We start from the raw sequence: 23,564 nt of genomic DNA, 5'->3' as shown, positions 1-23,564 counted from the left end.
GCTTGCCCCTTCTTCATGGAGTGCACCAAGTAAAGAGAGATATTTACCTTTTGCCTACCTACCACCTGCTCATGCTAGGTGAGCCATCTCTGCAGTGATACCTTAGATGCCAAGGTACTACAAGGCTTTGTTTGTTTCTTTCTTTCTTTCTCTCTCTCTCTCTCTCTCTCTTTCTTTCTTTCTTTCTTTCTTTCTTTCTTTCTTTCTTTAAGTAGGGTCTGGCTCTAGCTCAGGCTGACCTGGAATTCACTCTATATTCTCAGGGTGGCCTCAAACTCGAACTCACAGCGATCCTCCTACCTCTGCCTCCCAAGTGCTGGGATTAAAGGTGTGCGCCACCACTCCTGGCTTACTATAAGGCTTTTTGAAAAAGCTAACTTTCTTTCCCAGGAATCCAATATTCCAATGAGCCACTACTTTGGATTCAATTTTAATTTCCAGAGGTAACCTACTCTCCTGTTAGGCAGCAGAATTTGTCACCAATGAAGTTGGAAAAATCATGATTTAAGGGGGAAAAAAAAGACAACCCAAAAGAAAATTCAGCTTGCTCAACTGCAAAAAGCAGTTGAATGAAGCCATGGAGATGAAAACAGAGAGATGATTAAAAGATCTCAACAGAAACAAACACAATTTTAGGAGTAACTCACAGAACAGCTACAGTGCATTGGCTTCAGAAAAGGACTATATTTTGTGGTCCTAGGGAGAGGGGAGGGTTTGGTCCGAAGACCCAGTGGTCCCCTGACACTGGTTCATTCCCTGCAACATTTCTAGTTGTGGAAGGAGCAGAAAAGCCATTGTTCATTTTAACATTCTCCTTTAACTAAAACTATTGGAATCTTCTTTGTGTAATGGGATTTTTTTTTTTGTATATACATTTTTTTTTAAGAGAGAGACACACACACACAGAGAGAAAGAGAATTGGCATGCCAAGGTCTCTAGCCACTGCAATCGAACTCCAGGTGAGTGCACCATCTTGTGCACATGTGCGACCTTGCGTCACCTTGTGTGTCTGGCTTATGTGAGATCTGGAGAATTGAACATGGGCCATTAGGCTTGCAGGGAAGTGCCTGAATTTATAAGCCATCTCTCCACCTGTAATGGGATTTTTGAAAGAGCACCCAATTCTGTACATTTTTTGTTTGTTTGTTTTTTTGAAGTAGGGTCTCACTCTAGTCCAGGCTGACCTGGAACTCACTGTGTAGTCTCAGGGTAGCCTTGAACTCATGGAAATTCTCCTACCTCTGCCTCCTGAATGCTGGGATTAAAGGTGTGAGCCACCACACCTGGCTTGCATTTTTTTTACCTTATTTTATTTTATGCCAGATGTGTGCCATTATTCAGACACTTGTTATTTAAAATAGGAAAGGAGCATGCCAGAATTTGTCCTACAAGTCAGCATAAAAGTGGAACCATTTTACTTGAGGGGTGTAAACAGCAAAGGATCTCTCACTGCTGGGAAGGTTATGTCATTACTACATATGTCTTCAACAGGACACTATGTATTAGGAGCTGAACTTATTTGACTCTTACTACCAGCAGAGTTGGTCTATTTGTGGAGAATAACCCTGTAAGATGAACCATCTCATTTGAGGACTTTCTTCAGTAGCACATTGCTCATTCCACAGCCAACCCTCAAGCGACTTTCACATGCATCTCTTATCCATGAATTGACAGCAGCTCTGTCACCCTTAAAAGGCTCCTGGCAAATTCTGGTGCAATAAATGGCCACCTCCAATTTCCCAGGTAAACACTTCCCCAAAGTAAGACAGACTTACCCTACTATTACTATAACAAAATCCAGTAAATTCCATCCGTTCCTAACATAAGCATTAGGATGCAGCAATAATCCATATGCTATAATCTTCAAAAATGTCTCGACTGTAAAAATAATCAGGAAGGCATATTCTACTTTTTCCTGTGAAGAAACACAAACACATCAAAAGGAAGGGGGAAAACAATGGTTAGAATCAATATCTCAGCCATATAAGCTTTTTTCTCTCAAAGTTTTATTATGAGAAATGGAATCATTGCACTGTACCTGGGCCAAGAAAGCATTTTAATTTTAACACTGAATTTCTTATAAGCAACTAAGTGTGAAACACTTTCATTCCAGGCTGCATGAATGCATTTTGCCACCTGCCCTGATGCATGTGTGATGATAATGGGAATGTTTTTTATTTGCACACATTTACAAAACGATGTGTGCTTTCTTCCTGAGAGTGCCAGATAGGATAGAGAAAAGTACAAGAGTATTATAAAGATTCCAACAGCAGTTTTGAACACAATGTCCTCTGGAGAAATGAGGATGTAACAGTCTGACCCTTACTTCCTCTTGAGTTTAGTTCTGGCTTCTCAAGTTGAAGCTAGCTTTGTCACTGTGTAGTAAAGAGACCTTGAGCAAGTGCCTCTCCTCCTCTGGACCTGAGTGTCCTCATCCACAGAGTGAAAAGAAGTGGGTTCAAATGGCAAAGACACTGCCTGATTACTGGCATGCCGTGTCTCCCTAACCTGGAGAGGGTTACCATGCAGCCATCCTGTTCTGCCCAGAGAATAATCTACAATAGCTATACTTTTTGAGTGAGTGTACTTGTTAAGTATATAGCAAGCAAAAGTAAAAGACCAAATAGCCCAATGGAGGGTGAGACCTTCTGCCCAGGACCCTTGATCGTCACTCCAGCTGATTCCATGGGGCTTCTCCAGTCATTTCTGCTGGGTTTAGTAAGTGCCTGACTTGATGTTCTTTTATTCAACTGCTGCTTGCTGTTTTACTTTTGGTTGCTTTATCCTGAATAAATTGTTCATTTGGAATGGAAAGCATGGTTATCATATCCAGACAAACTGTCACCCAAGGAACCACAGGAACTATCTCAAAATCATTTTTTGTCAGTACCAGCAGCCATTCCCAACTGACAGACAGACACACATCTCTACAGCACTTTCTGAGGGTCTGGATAGCTCCAAGAACCTCTCCAGCTCCAACCTGCTTGACTCTACAAGTGGAAGAGGATGCCTCAGTTGGTAGGCCTAACATCTGGACTCACCTCTTCAATAGATGTTTTCTTTATATAGTTCTGGTTGTATGTGGAAAGAAACTCAGAAAGACAGGGGCAGATGTAACTAAGAGGTATTCCCTACCAGGAAGCTACTTAACAAAACACATAGTCATTATTAATAAGAATTCTTTAATGTACAGCCTTCTTATCTGTGGCTCTGATCCTTAGGGAACTAGAACCATCGAATTCATAGAAGATGCCAAGCAAAGAAACTCCCTAAACACTTCTTCCTAGGTACAGGCTCTGCACCAGGAGCCAGGATTTAACAAGCATCCTCATTCTGGTCCCCATTCTTTAAATTTGGTGTGGAAGGGGATGTGAGGGCTTGAAGCGTACACAGAGAACCATGAAATCACAAGAGGGGTAACTGGCAAGAGCAAGCCTCCACCTCCATCCTTTTACTGAGGCCCAGCATCTCCCTGGTTTTTCCATTTCACAACTCTTCCCCAAGAAGAGGGTAGATATTACTGTTATATGTGACCAATAGTATAGACATGTATTTGTAACTTCAATTTTATGCTTTTTAAAGAAAATGCTTTTAGAGAGGAACTTTTTATTTATGGGTTCAACTCTTAAATTATTAATTTCAGCATGACTCCCTCAATCCTGACTCTCTAGAAATGTTGTGTGTGTGTGTGTGTGTGTGTGTGGACATGCATGCATCTATGTGGGTGGAGGTATGCACAGCACTCTTCTGCATTTCAGTGTGAACATCAGCTAAGCACTCCTAGGCTCCAGACCTCTGCTGCCAGAGTGCTACGCCAGGTGCAAGCTCTCCCATGGCACCAGTACCATCTCCAGGGCAATATCCAAGCATGGCTCTGCAGTGGGGAGATCACCCGACCTCCAGCTACCTACTAGGTATGTGAAACCATCTCATCATCTCTGTCTTCCTTAGCCCCAGAGCAGTCATACCTCTTATCATTTTGAAACCTGGACCATTGGAATACCATCTCAACAATTTAAGGATTTCTTTTTGGACACAAATTAGCCAGAGTCTATGTGTCCAATACATAAAAGCCTAACTCAAACCTAACCTACATGGTCATGCCTTCCATTTCTTTATCCTGTGCTCAACTCCCTTACCCACCATATACTTCCATATCTTTTCCAGCCCCCATCCACTCCCTTCACAGCCATTTCTTCTGGGGTGGGCAATCCTGGAGGTGTTCCCAGAGTCACCCATGCCACATATAGACCTATGTACTGCTCCATTTGTAGTTCAGATTCCCTGTCCTATGGTTTCTTGCCACATTCCCAAATGGATGTTCCTACAGGAATCACACCATGCCATGCTTCATTCATACTGCAGTGAACATACTGGAGGTCAGGACTCAACTCTGCCACTAGGTGGAGGGCACCCATCCAGTCAGTCTTCAATGAGGCAGTAACACAAATTCAAAACTCATGGTGAAAAAAGAAAAAAAAGGAAAAAAAAGAAAGGAAGGAAGGAAACCTCAGATGGATGTGGTGGAGCACACCTTTAATCCCAGCACTTGGGAGGCAGAGGCAAGTGGAGAGCTCTGAGTTTGAGGTCAGCCTGGGACTACAAAGTGAATTCCAGATCAGCCTGGGCTATACAGTGAGACCCTACCTTGAAAAAAATAAAAAAATAAAAATAAAAAGAACAACAAAAAAATTCTTACTTTAACCAGAAGCCAGAATCCCTGACAATACCATCCTAGAAGCTAGATAGATTCACTTCAGCCTCTGACCACCAAATGTACATCTTCAATATGTTTTCAAAACTTCAAGTTCTGAGGGAACAAGATAATCTAAAAACAGCACACTGACTTTACAATTCCTCTTCCCTTTTTATCTTTTCTGCTTTATTTACTAGGCCAGACAGTGGGGGGGGGGAAGGTTTGGTTACCATCAATATTCATAGCAGTTACATCCCTACATCAAGACAGCACTATACTTCAGAGCAGAAAAACAAGACAGAGAACAGAGTACGCCTGTTTTTCCTTTTGCCTTCTATTTATAAGCAATTTTTCCACAATAATATGAGGACCATTAGCATAACTGAATTGTTGAAGGTTCTTTTTTACCCCTCCTTCAATCGTTCCTCCTCCTTTTTAAGGACTTTGTCTCCTCTTTACAAAATAATTGGATATAAGAAATAGAACCTTGTTTCAATGTGTTTATTACAGAGATTCTGTCACAGTGGCCCTGAATAATCACAGCGTGAGTGGCATGGCTCTCTGCCAGAAGCAGACTATATGCCACTGTTATCCTGTTCCTCAATCTTGACATTACAAAGGGCTCCTGTGACAGAAGTGTACCTGTACATGAAACATGTGTAGTGTTGAAAACACTACCTGCAGAACAACAACCAAAGAAGTGGGACCATTACTTGCTTCAAAAGGATTGTACATGTGAGGAAAAGGAAGGTAAAATACAGGTTTCTGGCTAGACCAAGTGGAGAAGTGTTCAGAGGCAAAAGACCAGGTAACAGATGAGAACATGGAGGATGGAGCCACAGCAAGATCAAGGAAAGGATTGCTGGGGAAGAGGCGAGAACTCTCAAAACCAGACATGAAACAAGCTACCCTTTTCTATGAAGCCTGGACCAAGGCTGCATCAGAAAGGTAACCCCCACCCAGCTAAACAAGAAGACGACATAACCCCAAAGCTGTCCATTTGCCAAGCACAGCCAACTCGCGCTCACTCTGCCACCCCTAACATGGGTTTCTTCTCAGTGGCAGGGGGTCCTCAGTGGGTGGTGCCAGTCAAAATGGTCCTTTAAAAATCACCACCAGCTGGGGGCATGGTGGCGCACACCTTTAATACCAACACTTGGGAAGCAGAGGTAGGAGGATTGCTGTGAGTTTGAGACCACCCTGAGACTGCATAGTGAATGCCAGGTCAGCCTGGGCTAGATTGGACCCTACCTCAAAAAAAAAAAAAATCACCTCCAGAACATATCCTATAAACAGGCCTGAAACCCTTATGAAATCTCAGGCCATGAGAAATAAAGGCCTGACTCTCCTTCTGAAACTCAGTTTATCTTTTATAACAGTGAAAATTCACAATGGCCAACATTTCTAAAACAGCTATTAGTTAAAAAAAAAAAAAAACAGTTTTTGTAGGATTACTACAAAAACTTTAAGAAAAGAAACGGTCAACTAACAGAGACTAGAATACTCTAAAATCCTTAATTCTTCTTATTCCCTGGATTTCTTCAACTATTGTTGCCATATCAACATTCATCCACCTGTCTGTCTGCACATCCACCCACTCCAAGTGCCTGGTTCTTCCTCAGAGAAGCCTGATCCCTAACCTCAGAGCTTCTGCCAGCTGGGAGAAGTCTCCAGTGGTATTTGCTCATCCAATCTTGTGGCCCATGCCTTTGGAAAAGATTTCCTGGACTACGCTCTGCCAGCAGCTAGCCAACTGCCATCTCTCTGTGTGCTCTGCAGTCCTCAGCTCCCTGTTGGTGGGGATCACCTCTCACTGACTTTGTGACTCTAGCATCTAGCACCACATCCAGTACATACAAGGCCCTCATAAGTCAATCAGGTAAGGAGTAAAGAGAAAAAGAGAAAGAATGAAGTAATAATACCAGACATAAATCAAACTATAAAAACTTGAGGTTTTGTAAGCCTAGGATATATATATTTTTTAATTTATTATTTATTTATTTGTTAGAGACAGAGAGAGAGACAGACAGATAGATAGAGAATGGACACACTAGGGCCTCTAGTCACTGCAAATGAACTCCAGATGCATGCACCACCATGTGCATCTGGCTTACGTGGGACCTGGAGAATCAAACCTGGGTCTTTAAGCTTCTCAGGCATATGCCTTTAACCGCTAAGCCATCTCTTCAGCCCAGACTGTATATATTTTTTTAAATTAAGTTAATATAAGCTCTTAAGTCTGAATTAAAAAGGCAAAATGCTTCCCTTTCCATCCCACTGATAGCCTAGGGATAAGTCACCCTTGCATCTCTCCCTCACATTCTCTTCCATGAAAGACTCAACTATACACTCTAACCAACCTGCTATCTCACATACATGCAGTGCTGTCCCACCAAGCCTTTACCCAGCTAGCTTTACTCTTTAGACATAACTTCATGACATGGGTTTAAAACAGGCCTCACGGAGTTGATGGGGGAAAAGAACAACACAAGGCTTATAACCATCATGTTTGCTTTCTGTCAGCTTTGGCTCAGCCACTGATTCATACCATGACCCTAGGCCACAGTGGAACCATTCCAACATCCTGTTTTCTATTTTTACAATGCCTCTTATCCCCCTTTACTTCAGGCCAAGCTCTCTACATGCCCTTCAAGGCTCCACTTACATGGTGCTTCCTCCACAAAACCTCCATTCACCTCTCAGACAAAAGTGGTGCCTGTTAGTACATGCTGTCAAAGTTCATGATAATTCATACTCCTGGCTCATCATAGAAGTTACATATTTAAAAACTTACCTCTTGGGCTGGAGAGATGGCTTAGCGGTTAAGCGCTTGCCTGTGAAGCCTAAGGACCCCGGTTCGAGGCTCGGTTCCCCAGGTTCCATGTTAGCCAGATGCACAAGGGGGCGCACGCGTCTGGAGTTCGTTTGCAGTGGCTGGAAGCCCTGGCGCGCCCATTCTCTCTCTCTCTCCCTCTATCTGTCTTTCTCTCTATGTCTGTCGCTCTCAAATAAATAAATAAAAAATGAACAAAAAAAAAAATTTAAAAAAAAAAAAAAACTTACCTCTTAGGCTGGGGGGATGGCTCAACAAGTAAGAGTGCCTGCTGCACATGCATAAGGGCCTGAGACTATCTGTGTTAGATTTCCCCAGCACCCTGAACAGCTGGGTATGTGGCCATGTGCTGCTATATCCCCAGGCCTTTGGGGAGTAGAGACAGAACAAACACTGGGTCTTATAAAAACAACAGCTCCACGATTACTTTTCTAATAAAGACTTCAGAAACAAGTCTACACATTTATAGTCAACTAATCTTTGATAAAGGTGCAAAAACACACAATGGAGACAAGACGATCTCTTCAATAAATGTGATTGGTAAGATTGGCTATCTACGTGCAAAAATAAATCGAGGGCTGGAAATAGAGCTCAGCAGCTAAGTTGCCTGTTTGCAATGCCTGATGGCCCAGGTATGATTCCCCAGTACCCACATAAAGCCAGATGCACAAAGTGGTGCATGCATCTGGAGTTCATTTGCAGTGGCTAGAGGCCTTGGTATTCCCTTTCTCTGCTTCCCTCCCTTCCTCCTTTTTTCCCTCCCTCCATCTCTCTCTCTTGTTCTCTCTCTCTCTCCCACTCTTCTTCCCTCCATTTCTCCCTTCCCCTCTCTCTTTCTCTCTGTCTTTGGAAATTAGTATTTTTAAATAAATAAATTAATAAAGTCATCATACAAAAATCAACTAAATGGATTAACAATTTAAACATTTAGACTCGAACTGTAAAAGCATCAGAAGAAAACAGGGCAGATTTTATTCATGTACGATCTGGGTCAAGACTTTTTGGGTATCACCCCAAAAGCATAGGTAATGAAGAAATAAATAAACAAATGAGATATCAACAAACTAAAAATCTTGTACACAGAGAAAGTAGAAAGATAATTTACTGAATGGGAGACAATATTTGCAAACCATGGGTCTACAAAATTCTAAAAGAATTACTATCTAAAATATGTAAGGAACTCAACTTGATAGCACAAAAACAACTTTTTTATTATTTGTGTTTTCCAAAGGATACAATAGATGTTTTTCAAAAGACATACAAATAGCCAGGAGTCATAAAGAAATATTCAAGGCACTATCATAAGAAAAAAATTAAATGAGGTGGCACCTCATATGCCTATTGGGATGGTTATCACCCAAAAGTCAAGAGATAAATTGGCTGAGCATGGTGGCACACACCTTTAATCCCAGCACTTGGGAAGCAGAGGGAGAAGGATCGCCATGGTGAGTTCAAGGCCACCCTGAGACAACCAAGTGAATTCCAGGTCAGCCTGGGCTAGAGTGAGACCCTACCTCGAAGAGACAGAGAGATAAATTGTTGGAAAAGACGTGGAGAAAAGGGAATCCTTGCACACTACTGGCAAAATTATCAACTAGTACAGCGATGGTGCAGACTGGAACAGAGAGCCCTCTAACTTTAAAATGGAATTGAAAGTTGATCCAGCACTTCCACATGTGGGAAATAAAGGAAATGGAATCTGAACACAGAGGAAACATCAACATTCCATATTCTCTGCAGCATGATTCACAACAGTCAATAGTCAAGATGTGGAAGTAACCCAACAGGGCTTGGGCCAATTTAAAAAATGGTGGGGCATACTGTTCAGCCTTTAAGAGGAAGGAAAATTTATCAGTTATAACAGCATGGGAGAGCCTAGAGGTCATTATGCACAGTGACATTGGAGGAAGGTTGGCCAAAGGATATAAAATGTTATGTAGACAGGAGGGCTAACTCTAAGGTCAGGAGATTTATTGCATAACAGTATGTATAAACACAACCCACAACAATATGGCACGGAATTGTTAAGAATTTTTAAATGTCCTCGTCACAAGAGAAAATAGATAATTGGTACATAAATTAGCTTAACTTAGCCACCTTATTACATACATACATCAGAAGCATTAATAACTTTTGTCAATTTAAAATATCTTTTTTAAAATTAATTTTTTGAAAGGGCGAGAAAGAGAAAAAGAAGCAGATGAAGGAAGAGAGAGAGTGGGGAATGCCAGGACCTCCAGCCACTGCAAATGAACTTCAGATGCAAGTGCCACCTTGTGCATCTGGCTTACATGGGTCCTGGTGAATTGAACCTGGGTCCTTTGGCTTTGCAGGCAAGTATCTTAACCACTAAGCCATCTCTCCAGCCCTGAAATATCTCTTAACATTACCTCTTTAAGCCAGGCATGGTGGCACACACCTTTAATCCCAGCACTTTGGAGGCAGAGGTAGGAGGATCACTGTGGGTCTGAGACCAGCCTGAATTCCAGGTCAGCCTGGGCTAGAGGAAGACCCTACCTCAAAAAACAAAACAACAACAACAACAAAAATACCTCTTTAGTATTTCCATAAATAAATGATCATTTTTTGATCTCTTATACATATATTTTTAAATAAAAGCTGTGAGACTAACTAAACATTACATGATCATTTCTATAAGGCCAGAAATCATTAATACATCATTGTCACACTAGATACTCAATATCTACATATGAATAAATGGGGAAAATAAGATTTTACTGCATATTATTAAATATTCCTTCCTGTTAATAAGTCCATAAAGTTCTGTATAATATCAGGGCCCCTTGTTTTGCCCAATTCCAAGAAATCTTGCACCTAGGTATAGTCACTTGCCCTCTAGCCATGGCCTGTAGGGTCCCCACAGTATCAGGGTAATGCCCTTGAAAGGAGGAGGATGTGAAAAGGATGGTGGATGTCCCACACCCACCTATCGGGGAAGGCCCAGAGACCCTGGGGAAGACAGCCAACTCAGGATGACAGCAAGAACGAAAAGCAGCTGCTTTTTTCTCCAAATGGCTAAATCACCTGAGGTCGCCACACAAATTGGAGCTGAGCTTTCTGAGACTTTCTGCTCACTGTCTTACACATTTCAGGAGGTGACCTAGGGAACCACAGGGCTACCATTACACTACCCTGATAAGCTGAACCAACTTCCAGTAAGACTCTGGTTGGTGAGCCATGGCGGCCGCGGGGGTGGGGGGCAGCATGCAGGCCTCAGCTCTGCATGCAGAGCTCATTTGCTCCCCTGCAGGTATTAATGAAGTACACTTAGAGGACCTCCAAGGGGTAGTTTAATGCCACATTTACATGAAAAAAAAATGGCTCCTATGGTCAGTGTGCCTTTATTTTTCCTCATCTTTGGTTTAAAAGCATAAATTTTACGTGCCATTTGTGTCTTCTCAATCTAATTCTGGTGTCACCCTATTTATTTGCCCCTCCTGATTCAGTTCCCTTGTCTACAACACAGGAATAAGTCATGCTTGCCTTGTCCAGCCAGGTTACAGTGAAAATCTTGCTAAGAGTAGAGCTTCACAAGTGGTGACAAACTGAATGAGGGTAGAGGGTGACTGCACCCCAGTCCACAGGAGGTATGGGCAAGTGCATTCCTCATAGGGGCCTCTGAAGAGCTTTTGCCCAAGGCCCCATGGCAAGCCAGGGACCCTGTGACCACCAGGTGGGGGTGAACTCGACCATGGATTCTATCCCAAATGTGCCCAGAAATGACAAGTGGAGAGGAGAGGTCTCAAAACGTAGTCTCCCTGCAGAAGGCCGCTTCATGCCTGGAGCACAAAAGGCTGATGGAAACTCTCCTGGCTGACAGGAAAACCGAGAGAAACTACTGCTTTGCTCCAAGTCAAGAGTAGTTACCTTTTTTTGTTTGTTTGTTTGGCTTTTGGTTTTTCGAGGTAGGGTTTCACTGTAGCCCAGGCTGACCTGGAAGTCTAACAGCGGCCTTGAACTCACAGCAATCCTCCTAAGAGTAGTTATCTTGGAAGCAGTGGTTCATGAGGCTCTTTGGCACCCACCTTTCCTCCAGGCCTCATTGCATCTCTACACTCAGCCTAGGACATACCAGAGTTGGCCTGGAGGCTAGATGACTGGATCAGGGAGGGGCATGGGTCCAACCCACAGGAGTCAGGGCCAGTCAGCACCGATCCTGGGATTTGCACTTTAGCAACTAGATAAGAAGTTCTCACATGGTCTGGACTTTTAGCTCTCAGAGGTAAGCCTGGAATTGAGACGCAAGCCAACACTAAGGGAAGCCACACCAAAAAAAAGGGAACAGATTGTGCCAGATAGACAAACTCAGACAGAACCAGTTTCTGGACAGATTGCCACTGCATGACTCTTGGGGTCAAGTGGAGTCTGAATCAGAAACCTATTCCCTGGGATTCTGCAGTTACTGCCATCCCCTAGAGGACACAGACAATGACATGGCCACCTTAGCTTAGCTAAGAAACTGAGCCAGTTTGGGTTGAGTTTGTGGTTGGCTTTGCAGAGAGGATCTTAACTATGCAAAAGAGTCCGTGAGTCAGTCAGCCTGTTTCACTATGTAGTCTCAGGCTGGCCTTCAACTCATACCAATCCTCCTACCTTGATTGAAGTTGAAGCATGACAGAATCGTTAGCAGCCCTCATTTACCAGAGAGGCCTCTTGGGTTGGAGAGATGGCTAATGGTTAAGTTGCTTGGTACTTGCTTGTAAAGCCTAAGGACCCAGGTTCAATATCCCAGAACCCACATAAGCCAGATGTGCATGGTGGCATAGGCATCTGGAGTTCATTTGCATTGGCTGGAGTACCTGGTGCATCCATTACCTCCCTCTCTCCCCCCCTCTCTAATAAATAACTAAAAATAAATGTTTTGTTTTTTAAAGAGAGGCCTCTTGACAATACCCACAAGCTCAATACAAGTATCCCTCTATAGCTTTGTAAGCACTGCCTCTAGGAATTCACACAGGCTTAGCATTCCAAATGGTACTCCAAACTTGTTCCAGTTCTTCTGCCATCTTCACGTGTATTCCTGTACCTTCCATTCTGCACCCCAATGTCATGATGCTTCAGACTCGCCACACTTCCCTTCTGCCTGTGGGGCATGACAGATCCACAGGGCAGCCTCCTACCTCCTCAACCAGCTTCATCTTGGAGGTACTAGCCACCTTGTCTTTGCCAATTTAAGTCAACAAGACTCACTGGATATCTACTTCATACCAGGCCTAGCTTAAGCACTTGGGATCCAAAGATGGCTAAGACACTGGCCACATCCTCAAGGGAGATGGCAAATCCATTTGGCAGATGTACCAAAGGTTTGAAACATAGCCAAATGGGAACTGAAGCTGCAGCAGAGCACTGGGTGTCTCTGGTGAGGAGGCGGTAAGTAGAGCGTTCAGGAAAGATTCCGAGAGAGCAGGAGACAGAAGCCCATCCCAATCCAGCCACCTCACACTCCCAGCGCTTCCACAGCCTGGCTAACGCCACCTACCAACAGTCAGCCCCATGAAATGGCCCCTCTCCTAGCCACTTCTGTTCGCTCACCCACAGTGCCCCACATGGATAGTATTTTCCTTGGAACATTGGTTCTTGTGTCTCTCTCTTTCTCCAAGACTGGAAACAACTCTCTCTGTTTATCTAAATCCTGTTCCACTCTTGAATGGAAGACTAAGAAGTTCCACTTCTTCAACTTTGTCCCTCTTTTGAAAGCCTGATGCAGAACCAATTCATACCACATTCACCTCGTCTCTATAGTTTCACACAGTGCTCCCATTAGCACTGTATCCACTGGGGGTGAGGTTAGCATTTGCCCAAAACACAGTTAAAAGTTATATTCTAAGTTCTGGAATTTAATAATGCAAGCAAGTCATATGAACTGACACAAAGCATATATTAATGCATACACTGTCAGTACCTTGAGGGTAGGAATCCCTCATGGCACCACAACAGAGAAATGAGCATTTAGCCTCAATAAATGCCAAGATGCCAGCAGACACAAAAATGGAGAAGTGAATCCATGATCTCAAGGCTGCATTGCTAAGTAAAAGGTTAGCAACTTTGTCACATCATCAGGGAGTCCAAACAGAAGTAAGTAACACTCAGAGCTACAATAGCCCATGTCCTCTCCTCACTGTATAGAGTCATGCTGTTTTTCTAAATCAGGCCAGGTCTTTAGTGTACATCCCAACTGTTCAGGTAACATTCCATGGCAATGGGATTATGGAGTTGGTCAAAATCTGTGCTGCCTCCCTGGAAACTTATGGGGACTTGAAACACCTTTCATTCAAAAGAAGTACTAGCAACACTGCTATGCATACTCTGAACCAAACCCTTCAATGTCTACCTCCTTCACCGAAAAGAAAGAAGCAAACATTTCAAAGTGGCAGGAATCAGTAAGGTTAAAATTGAACATCTTCATTTTGACAGGAAGGTAGTCATTCCTTTCTGCTGTTAACAGATCTAGTAGAAAACATTTCAAATCTGTGAATGGTTAAATTCACCAATGTCTGAATTAGAGATTACATCTCATTTCATTTTCCTGACACCCACTCATATTCCTGTAACTGGACCACTCAAACACCTGGACACAGCTGCCCCTGGAGCTAAAGGAGACACTTTCCCATCTCTTATCTTATTGATTCCACAAGCTACAGAGTAAGGGAGGCCGGAAAGAGGTTACTGTTTACATTTCAAATATGAGGTTCATAGACACTATGTTATTTCTGGCACTCAACAGGAACACTGAAAACAGTAATCGTGCCTTCTGCTTTGTGGAGACCTGACTCCACCCACCTGGAGGGGAACCACAGCTTCATGCCTGCCATTGCTTACCTGGGTTGATCTGTTCTACCTAAGTCCCTCGATGATTTCAGCTGCTTGAGGCTCAGAGACAGGTACAGAAGGTTATCTGTGGGGCTGTGACCCCACATGAAGGTAGCTGAAAATGAGGGTCATGAAACAGCACATTGGCTGTCAGGAACGTGGCTCTCTGCACTGCCTAGCCACACCCAGGAGAAGCCTCATACCCAGCACAGTCAAAGATTCACCAAGTTAGGTGAGGACAATGTATCCAGGTAACTCCCCGCCGGCCCGCAGTGTAAACCAGGCAAGGGTGCACATCTCTCAGGAAAGGTCTCCCCCTGCCTAGGGCTGGCTCCACTTGGAAAGAGATCACTGCACCACTGCAAGCTGCTCCTTGCCCTTTCTTGGCTATGCTAAACAAGCTACTCTTTGGGATGAACGACCCTAATGTGTGAACATCTTGCTCCAGTGCTTGGGACAAAGGAACATAGATCACATCTTTCTAAGTCAATGTATGTATCAAAGCTTAAATATATAGTGTCCATCATTGAGATTAGTGTTTTCTAGATGTACTCAGAAGATAATTAACTCCAAAGCTATAAATCACCATTGTTTTAGCAGTGCACAGTAAAATTAAGTCAATAAAGAGACACTGCAAAGCTGGGTGTGGTGGCACATGCCTTTAATACCAGCACTCGGGAGGCAGAGGTAGGAGGATCACTGTGAGTTCAAGGCCACTCTGAGACTACCTAGTTAATTCCAGGTGAGCCTGGACCAGAGTGAGACCCTACCTCAAAAAACCAAAAAAATAAAAGACACCACAATGCTTAAAAACTAGGCACTGAACAACTGTATGGCCTGAAAGCGAAAATGACCAGGCAAGCTAGCCATGGGATAGCTCTGTGGCTCGGCAGACCCGTGCTGAGCTGCAAGCATCTAAGAAGCCAGAATCAGTGCACTAGCCTGGTCTCACTGAGGGGACAGAGTGAGGAAGACTGAACTCCTGGAGGTGAAAAGCACAGGGAAGTCTGTACTTGCTAGAAATCAAGATAAGCTGACTTCTTATCTCTTGCCTAGTTCCCCAGACCTGTTTTTCCACAAACAACCAGGACCCCTCCTGGGAGGGAGGGCTTTCATAGGGTTTAAACACTGTGGTTGGTCAAGTTCAACCCCCAGAACTAGGTGCCAGAGCTAACCTTTTCCCTGGACAGCCCCTAGCCCTAACCAACCAGCTGTCCCTCTAGTTCACCTTAGCTGGAAGACAGTCCACCCCCATAAGGTCATAAATACCTTTGCAAGGAGGGCAGGCTCTCTGACCACTTGGGGACTTCCACTTGTTGGTGAGTTTTCCAGGCTCAGCCAGGAGGTCCCCATAGCCTTTACTCTCCACATGGCAGTAGCTTCTTGAACTTTCTTTTCTCTTTTCTTTCCACACTTTTTTTTCCCCAGGCCCTCCATGCAGGATCTCTAGCTATGTGGGTGCCTTTCTTTGGCTCCACTTCCGTCAATAAATATAATAATTAAATATTTATCCTTCACAGTTTTCTTTTTTATTCAATTCTTTGACTAAAATTAGAAATGAACCCAGGACTTGGGGTCCAAGGACTTTCCTGGACCCTTAGCCTCCCATTACATCACCAGTCAAATTGCATTGTTGTCTGACACCTGGTCCACCTCCCAGAGGCTGGATACAGGACTGACTCTAACCTCGAGCACAGGATCCATGCAGGCTTCCTCTACAAGTGACTATTTCCAAAGAAGCTGGTGGCTCCAGGACAGGGACTGGGGACTTTCATTTTTGTGCCTCACTTTAGCCCAGGCTGATGTGGAATTCACTTTGTAGTCTCAGGGTGACCTTGAACTCACAGTGATCCTTCTACCTCTGCTTTCCCAGTGCTGGGATGAAAGGTGTGTGCTGTCACACCCTGCTAGTTTCTAGTTTCACTTTTAGGTCTCTGAATTGTCTGACGTTTTTCCATTGAGCAGCTTTTATTTTAAAAATCAGTTGAAACTCTAAATATTTAGGACAGAAGAATAAAGTGAAAAACATTAATTTACATGGAAAAGAAAATTAAAGTGAGGTGATGATAAAGAGGTATCCTGGGACCCTTTTTATTAACATGTCCCTGAGATTGTTTTTAATATAAAAGAAGGAAGTCAGACCAGAGGCTTAAGTTCCCTTACTCCTTGAATGAAACTGTTTCATGACACAGAAAACAAAAACAAAAACAAAAATTCCTCCAGAGTATTAACACAAAGAAAAGAATCAGCCGAGAATACGAATGGAGCACCAACTGCAGGAAAAAGCAACATTTGCCTGTCTTTGTGGGGCTTACACTGTACTGCATGAGATGGGATTGCTTCAATTGAATAAAATGAAACTAATGTAGCTGTTTGTTTCCAGAACTGTTTGAAAATAGAATGGAAATAGAACTCAAAACTTCTCAGAATAAATGTAACAATATGCATATTTTCATCAAATGTGTTTCAGGTGATATACATAGGCACGCTTGGTATTTTTGATAGAAGATGTGTTTATTACTGCTAACTAAGGATAAAACAAAAGAATGTTGAACACGAGAGCTCCAGAAACTCACAATCTGGAGCCACTAGCCAACACAATGCCAATGGGGACAAATCACAACCCCTGTCCTCACTCAAGAATATTCTCTTGGGCTGGAGAGATGGCTTAGCGGTTAAGCGCTTGCCTGTGAAGCCTAAGGACCCGGTTCGAGGCTCGGTTCCCCAGGTCCCACGTTAGCCAGATGCACAAGGGGGCGCACGCGTCTGGAGTTCGTTTGCAGAGGCTGGAAGCCCTGGCGCGCCCATTCTCTCTCTCTCCCTCTATCTGTCTTTCTCTCTGTGTCTGTCGCTCTCAAATAAATAAATAAATAATTTTTTTTTAAAAAAAGAATATTCTCTTGCTCCCCACACACATGCATGCAAGCTCTGAGTAAGAGACATTTAAAGAGGTGAACTCAGGCCTGGGGAGATGGCTCAGTGGTTTAATGTGCTTGCTGTACAAGCTTGATGACTAGAGTTTGGATCCCCAAAGCCTAAGCAAAGCCAGATGTAAATGGCATTCAAACAACAAAACAAAAAGAAAGAGCCTGTCTCCAACAAGGTGGAAGACAAGGACCCATAAGTCACATGTGTGCACACACACTCACCACCCCCCAACATACACAGTAAACTCAATGGCCAGAAAGAGTCAATGCAAGGAAGAAAAGGGCACTGAGGTGTACTTCCTATAACCAGTGTCTAGAAGTAAATCTTCAGGTAAGAAAACAAGAGACTCAGGCAAGACTGAATAGTGAAGTGTCTGCTCATTGTAGGAGAGCAAGTGAAGTGATCTTGGTATGGAGCCATCTCTAGATTGTGTGGAGAGGGAAGACAGGAGTGAGTGAGAACAAGATAAGCATTCAGGCGTTCATACAGGAGACAGGATGGGACAGGCAAGAGCCCTACACTGAAGACTTGGAATCACAAGGCCACTGTGATCAAACTTGAAATCACCCAGATACCCAGCAGCACTGGTTCCCAGCAGATGAGCAGACAGAAGGCCAGGCAAGGAACGAGCAGTCCTGACACACAGAGCAGCTGGAGGCTGAAGTGCCAAACACCTAGGAGGTGAACAGAGGAAGGATGGTGCCTTGCAGACTCCCTCACGGCCTCCCCCTTCCCTGACTAGTCCCCCTTTGTCCAGTTAGAGAATGGATCATAAAAGCAAAGGCACATGGTATAATTCTCTCAGCAGGTTGGCAGGAAGAGAAGCAGGGCAGGGCAGCATGGGCACATGGATCACACTGTCCCCAAGTGGGCCAGGGCCTGACTACAGTGAGACACACAGACCCCTCTCAGCTAGGAACAGGGACATCTCAGTAAAGGGCATTTTTAATTCAGTGAGGAGTCCTTATTGGGCTTCTTTGGAAACCAACAACATGGAATAGAAGCCCCATGAGCCCGAGCTGTGGTTTTAAAGCATGTGCTTATGCTTGAGATTGTGACAGGTCTCCTAAAAGAAAGCTCTCAGAAGCAAGTGAAGACGAGCTGTCCTCCAGACAGCCGTGCAGACAATGAACAAATCCCCAAAGCTGGTCCTGCCCCTTGCCAGCTGTGCTGCTTGAAGCAGAGCCCCAAGATTCTCCAAGCCCCAGCTTCCTCACACCATCACTGGGATTCAGATCAATGTTGTGGAACTGGGGATTGACACTGATAGTGGGAAGTGCCCAGCCTAAGGTAAATGGCTGTGCTACTGTGCCTGTGTTGTGACTGTTATGCGCAAGTGTCTCCATTGGCTATGGGAAAAGGTTAGAGGGTTCTAAAATGCTAAGAGGCCATTTTCCTAGCTTCAGTAGACAGTGACACACAATGTGAAGGTCAAAGAGGGCAAACCCAACCCAGCCGAATCAGCATGTGTGCCCTATGGCAAGAAGGAATATCGAAGGCTGGGATAACAGAAAAAAAAAAAAAATGTAAATAATCAAACATCTTGAAATCACAACCATTCTAGTCCTGTTGGGCTAACCCAATTCTCAAAACCACATCCATCCTACTAATCTGAGCATAGGCAGATGCCTTTTTAATGGTTTCATAATCACTGAGATTAATCATCATTTTAATAATGATTAGTGTTGGAAGAGGCAACAGGCTTAATCGCAATTGCCTCAATTCAAAATTCATTAATACTTCTGACCAACTGGAATCATCACATCTGGGCTCCATTCTCTGTAAATGTGCCTGCTAAGAAATTGTCAAGCTACTTTATTTCTGCACTCTGCATTCAAAAGCTGCCTAGATAAAGCAGCACCATTCACCTTCTGTGCATCCCGCGCTTGGCATGCTCACAGCACCAGTGCAACTGTGAGATGCCCGACGTGAAGAGCCCCAGAAGCATGGCCAGCTGCGGAGACACTACTTTCTAATACCTGGGCAATTATTTATAAAATGTTCTGGGGAGTTAGAAGAACATACAGTGAACAAATACAGGTTTCCCTTTAATTACAGTAATGTTGGTGAATCAGACTTCAAATGTCTGGAAATTACTACTTTCCATAACTTGTGATTCTGCTCAGATGCAAAACTTAAAAAACCCAAATACAGAACAAATAGTCCACTGTAACAACCACCCTGCTTTAAAAAAAAAAAAAGCCCAGATAGGGCTGGAGAGAGGGCTCAGCAGTCAAGGCACTTGCTTACACAGCCAAAGAACTTAGGTTTGATTCCCCAGGACCCACATAAGCCAGATACACAAGGTGGCACATGTGTCTGGAGTTTGTTTGCAATGGCTGGAGGCCCTGGCTCACCCACTTTATATCTGCCTCTCTCTGTGTCTTTCTCTCTCAAACAAATAAATAAGTAAACAAATATTTTTTAAAAGTGGCAGAAGAATATCCCGGATATATGGAGAACATAGGGAGAGCTGTGATATTAGAGAAGATAACCCTGACTGACCACCCTGCAAGCTTGGAAAAGTACCTGAGGGGCTGTACCTCAAGTAGAGCTCTGACTTTAAATAGCAGGTATCCATTAAGTGAGGATGGGGCCAACTAAAAGTCAACTAGATATCTTCCTAAATGTGGTGTGCCCAAGCAACCAGAGGTCTAAGATCCCACAGGGTCCAGCAACCTAACCTTGGGGGCTCCGCCTTCAGTGTCTTCATTTTCTGGTCATGGAGCATTATTAAAGGGAGTAGGTGAGATAATTTTCGATGCCCAGTTCACAGTATACACACATAAGTGACAGTCACCACTGCACCAGAGCTGAGGGTGGCAGCTTAGGGCCTAACTTGGTGGGTGCCTATGTTGATTCCCCTTCACCAACGTGGTTGAACTCTTTGCTCCTGCTGGGTAAAAGATAATGATTAATGGCCAAAGTCATGCAGAACTGTCAGGGACTCTTCATTAAATTTCTAGAAAGCTTATGTTCCCAACATTGGAACTCTATCCTTGCCAGAGTTGGTTATGTTGGTTCCCAAGTTTTTATCAGTTGACTGGTCACTGTAACTAACTAACTGAATATTGCCTGAAATGGTGAAGTTACTGCTTCCATGAAAACTATGATGGATCCTATGGGAGCCATAATAAGAAATGTTGATAAATCTTTTATTGTTAAATCAGATATAGAACAAACAGCAGCAAAAGACAAAGCATAAGTTTTAGGACTGCACTCAACTTTTTTTCTGTATATTTCTAAAGTTTATTTGGTTGTTTTTTTAAATTTGTATTTATTTACTTGCAAACGAGAGAGAGAGAGAGAGAGAGAAACAGAAAGGGTGCACCAGGGCCTGTAGCTACTGCAAACAGACTCCAGATGCATGTGCCACTTTGTGCATCTGGCTTTACATGGGTACTGAGGAATCGAAGTAGAGTCATTAGGCTCTGAGAGCAAGAACCTTAACCACTGAGCAATCTCTCCAGCCCTGGTTGGTTGTTTCTGAAGTAGTTTAATGTTTCTAAGAATCTGACAATGGCTTTGTATTACAGGTGTATATTACAATGCCCTGCTCCTTTTATAAAATCTAGCTAGGAGGTGGAGACACATTATAGTGTGGTTTTTGAGAAAGAAAATAAGCAAGCTGCTCAGGAGATGCACAATACCAAAATCATGCTTCAGAAAGTCAGCAGGTGCATGTCCAGTCACAGATTATTGATTGAAGAATCCTTAAAAGATGTGTTTATCTTTAGCACTCTTTCCACCCCCCTCCCCCGTGTACCTGTGAGTGTGAATACATGTGTAGATTTGTGGGCATGCATACAGGGGCCAAAGGTCAACATTGAGTGTTTTCCTCAGTTGCTCTCCACCTTAATATTACTATTTTTTTGTGATAAGGTCTCTCACTAATCCTGGAGCTCACTGATTAGGCTAGAGTAAGTGACCAGCAAGCCCCTGGGATATTCCTATCACTGCACCATTCCCCCAGTGCTGTGATTACAGGTGTGCACCACAACATCTGGCTTTATGTAGGTATAGGGGAGCTGAACTCAGGTGCTCATGCTTCCATAGCCAGCATTTTACCAACTGAACCATCTCCCTAGCCCATGTTTCTGTAGGCTCTGTAACCAAATTTTTAGAATAATTAACTTACAGGGTCAAATACAAAAACAGGTGCACTAGGAGGCCAGAAAAACTAGCCAGGTGTTCCGCTATCTTCCCCTCTGATAAAACGCAACTGGAAATGGCTACTTTCTACAACTCAGTTGAAACAATGGATGCTATTTTCCAGTTCTTTTCAGAAACTAGATAATGAAGTATAAATGTATTGTCAATCACCAGTGTAACGTGTATTTAAATAATTACTATTTGCTCTAACTTCTGAATGGCCTGGTAAAGAAAATAAGCATTAATTGCCATCACTTATAACTCAGACTTGAGGTTGGAAAACTCCGAAACTTAATGCTTTCTCACCAGCCTGTCCTCTTAGTGTGACACAGTAGAGGGAAATGCTCACACGTGCGTGTAGGTGTGCACAGAGGGAAACGCTCACATGTGTATGTGTGCACACACACACGTGCACATTCAGTGGCATCAACATTTTGTGCTAGGGGAAGAAAAGGAAGGAAGAGAGAATGTGAGTATAGGTGAGAAAGAGGAAGGGAAGCAGAAAACATTCAGGAAAGACCTGGACAGCACCACACATGAGAAAGGAGGAGAGGAGATTCTGGTAGTAATTTACAACTGGCCAGAGTCCCCCAGAAAACCACCCTGGTGCTAACTGATGACTTAACTTGACTTCACTTAAATTATCAAAGATTCTTTCATTCTGTATATCCTACACTGGGGCCACAGAACCTGAACATCTGCTTGGTGTCAGGGGAAGAAAAGGAATAAGGGGCTTTCTCAGGAGTCTACATAAAGTGTAAAGTCCCTCAGTTACAATTTATTTTCTTCTTTCTCTCTCACTTTCTCACTCTCTTTTTTCTCTCCTCCCTTCCTCCCTTATTTCCTTTCCTTCCCTTCCTCTTTTCCTCTTTCTTTTCTTTCCTTTCTTGCCCTTTCCTTTTCTTTTTCTTTCTGAGACAGAATTTCATGTATCCTAGACTGGCCTCAAACTCAATATGCATCTAAAGCTGACCTTGAACTCCTGATCCTCCTGCCTCTACCTCCCAAGTGCTGAGATGGTAGGTAAGCAAAACCATGATTTACTGTAATTCCTACCTACCTACCTATGTATCTAACTGTCCATCCACCCATACACAAGGGCAGGCAGAGAAACAATGGACATGTTAGGGCCTCTTGCTGCTGCAAACAAGCTCCAGACTCATGTGCTACTTTGTGAATCTGTCTTTATCTGGATACTAGGGAATCAAACCCAGGACAACAGACTTTGCAAGCAAGTGCCTTTAACTGCTGAGCCATCTCCCCAGCCCTGCAATTACTTTCCGAAGAAGAGACAAGACTCACAAGACTCTAGACTGCTCTACTCTCATGGTCTAGTCAGTAGAGAAATGGGGAAGAGCTGGAATGATGTGAAGGCAAGCAGAGCTACCCTCTTGGGCTAGATGATCAGTAACAACTGAAAACTTGTACTTCTAATTGGACCCAGGCTGGTGAATTGTTGGGCACTGCCAGGCACATGTTGAAGCCTTCAGGAGAGGGGCCTGAGCTGCCACACACAGCTAAGGACCCCCAGGCTACAGGAAGCCACTCCCTCTCCAAACCTGGCACATCTGAACTTGGGCTTTGCCCATAACCCTCTGACCTTTGGCCAGTTGCCTAGGAAACTCCTTACCAGCCAGCACCTTCACACAGCCCATCCCTCTATACCCTAGATCACCTGACCCCCCCCCCCACCATTGCCTGTGTGCGGGAATAAATGTCTCCATATGCTAATTAAGCATCAGCAATGAATCTTGTACATCCAATCCCCTTAGGAACCTCCCCCGCCCTCAGATGCTTATAAACCCATTTCCCTAACAATAAACTGAGAGGGCTATTTCCCAAAAGTCTTTTACTTTCATTCGCTCACCCCGAATGCCTGGGCACCTTTGAGGGGACCATGGCCGGTCAGGGAACAAGAGCCCAGGAACCTTCAGTGAATCAGCCTCTGGTCTACAAGCCAGTCTACAGCCCTTTACTGTAACAGAGCTGCCCTCATTTTTCTGTGTGTTATTTATGGCTGGTTTTGTCCCTGACAGCAGAGCTAAGTAGTGATGGCAGAATCTTCAAGGCCCACAAAGCCTGATACACCTAATGTTTTGTTTCTTCCAGAAAAGGCTTGCTGAT

The 23,564-nt window shown here is 43.8% G+C and overlaps 1 protein-coding gene across 10 annotated transcripts in view; it reads right to left on the bottom strand.

Moving 5' to 3' along the window:
* Positions 1 to 23,564, bottom strand: part of Cacna1d (calcium voltage-gated channel subunit alpha1 D) — a 341,201-nt gene that overhangs the window by 156,205 nt on the left and 161,432 nt on the right. For all 10 annotated transcript variants that reach the window (XM_004652738.2, XM_004652740.2, XM_045135618.1 and 7 more), the window contains one exon: positions 1,776 to 1,915. In XM_004652738.2, the coding sequence (XP_004652795.1) occupies positions 1,776 to 1,915 (140 nt within the window). The remainder of the gene's footprint in view (positions 1 to 1,775; positions 1,916 to 23,564) is intronic.

Source organism: Jaculus jaculus, chromosome 16 (genome assembly GCF_020740685.1).
Source record: "Jaculus jaculus isolate mJacJac1 chromosome 16, mJacJac1.mat.Y.cur, whole genome shotgun sequence".
In the NCBI taxonomy this organism is placed as follows: domain Eukaryota; kingdom Metazoa; phylum Chordata; class Mammalia; order Rodentia; family Dipodidae; genus Jaculus; species Jaculus jaculus.
This window is presented reverse-complemented; position numbering and strand designations above follow the sequence as displayed.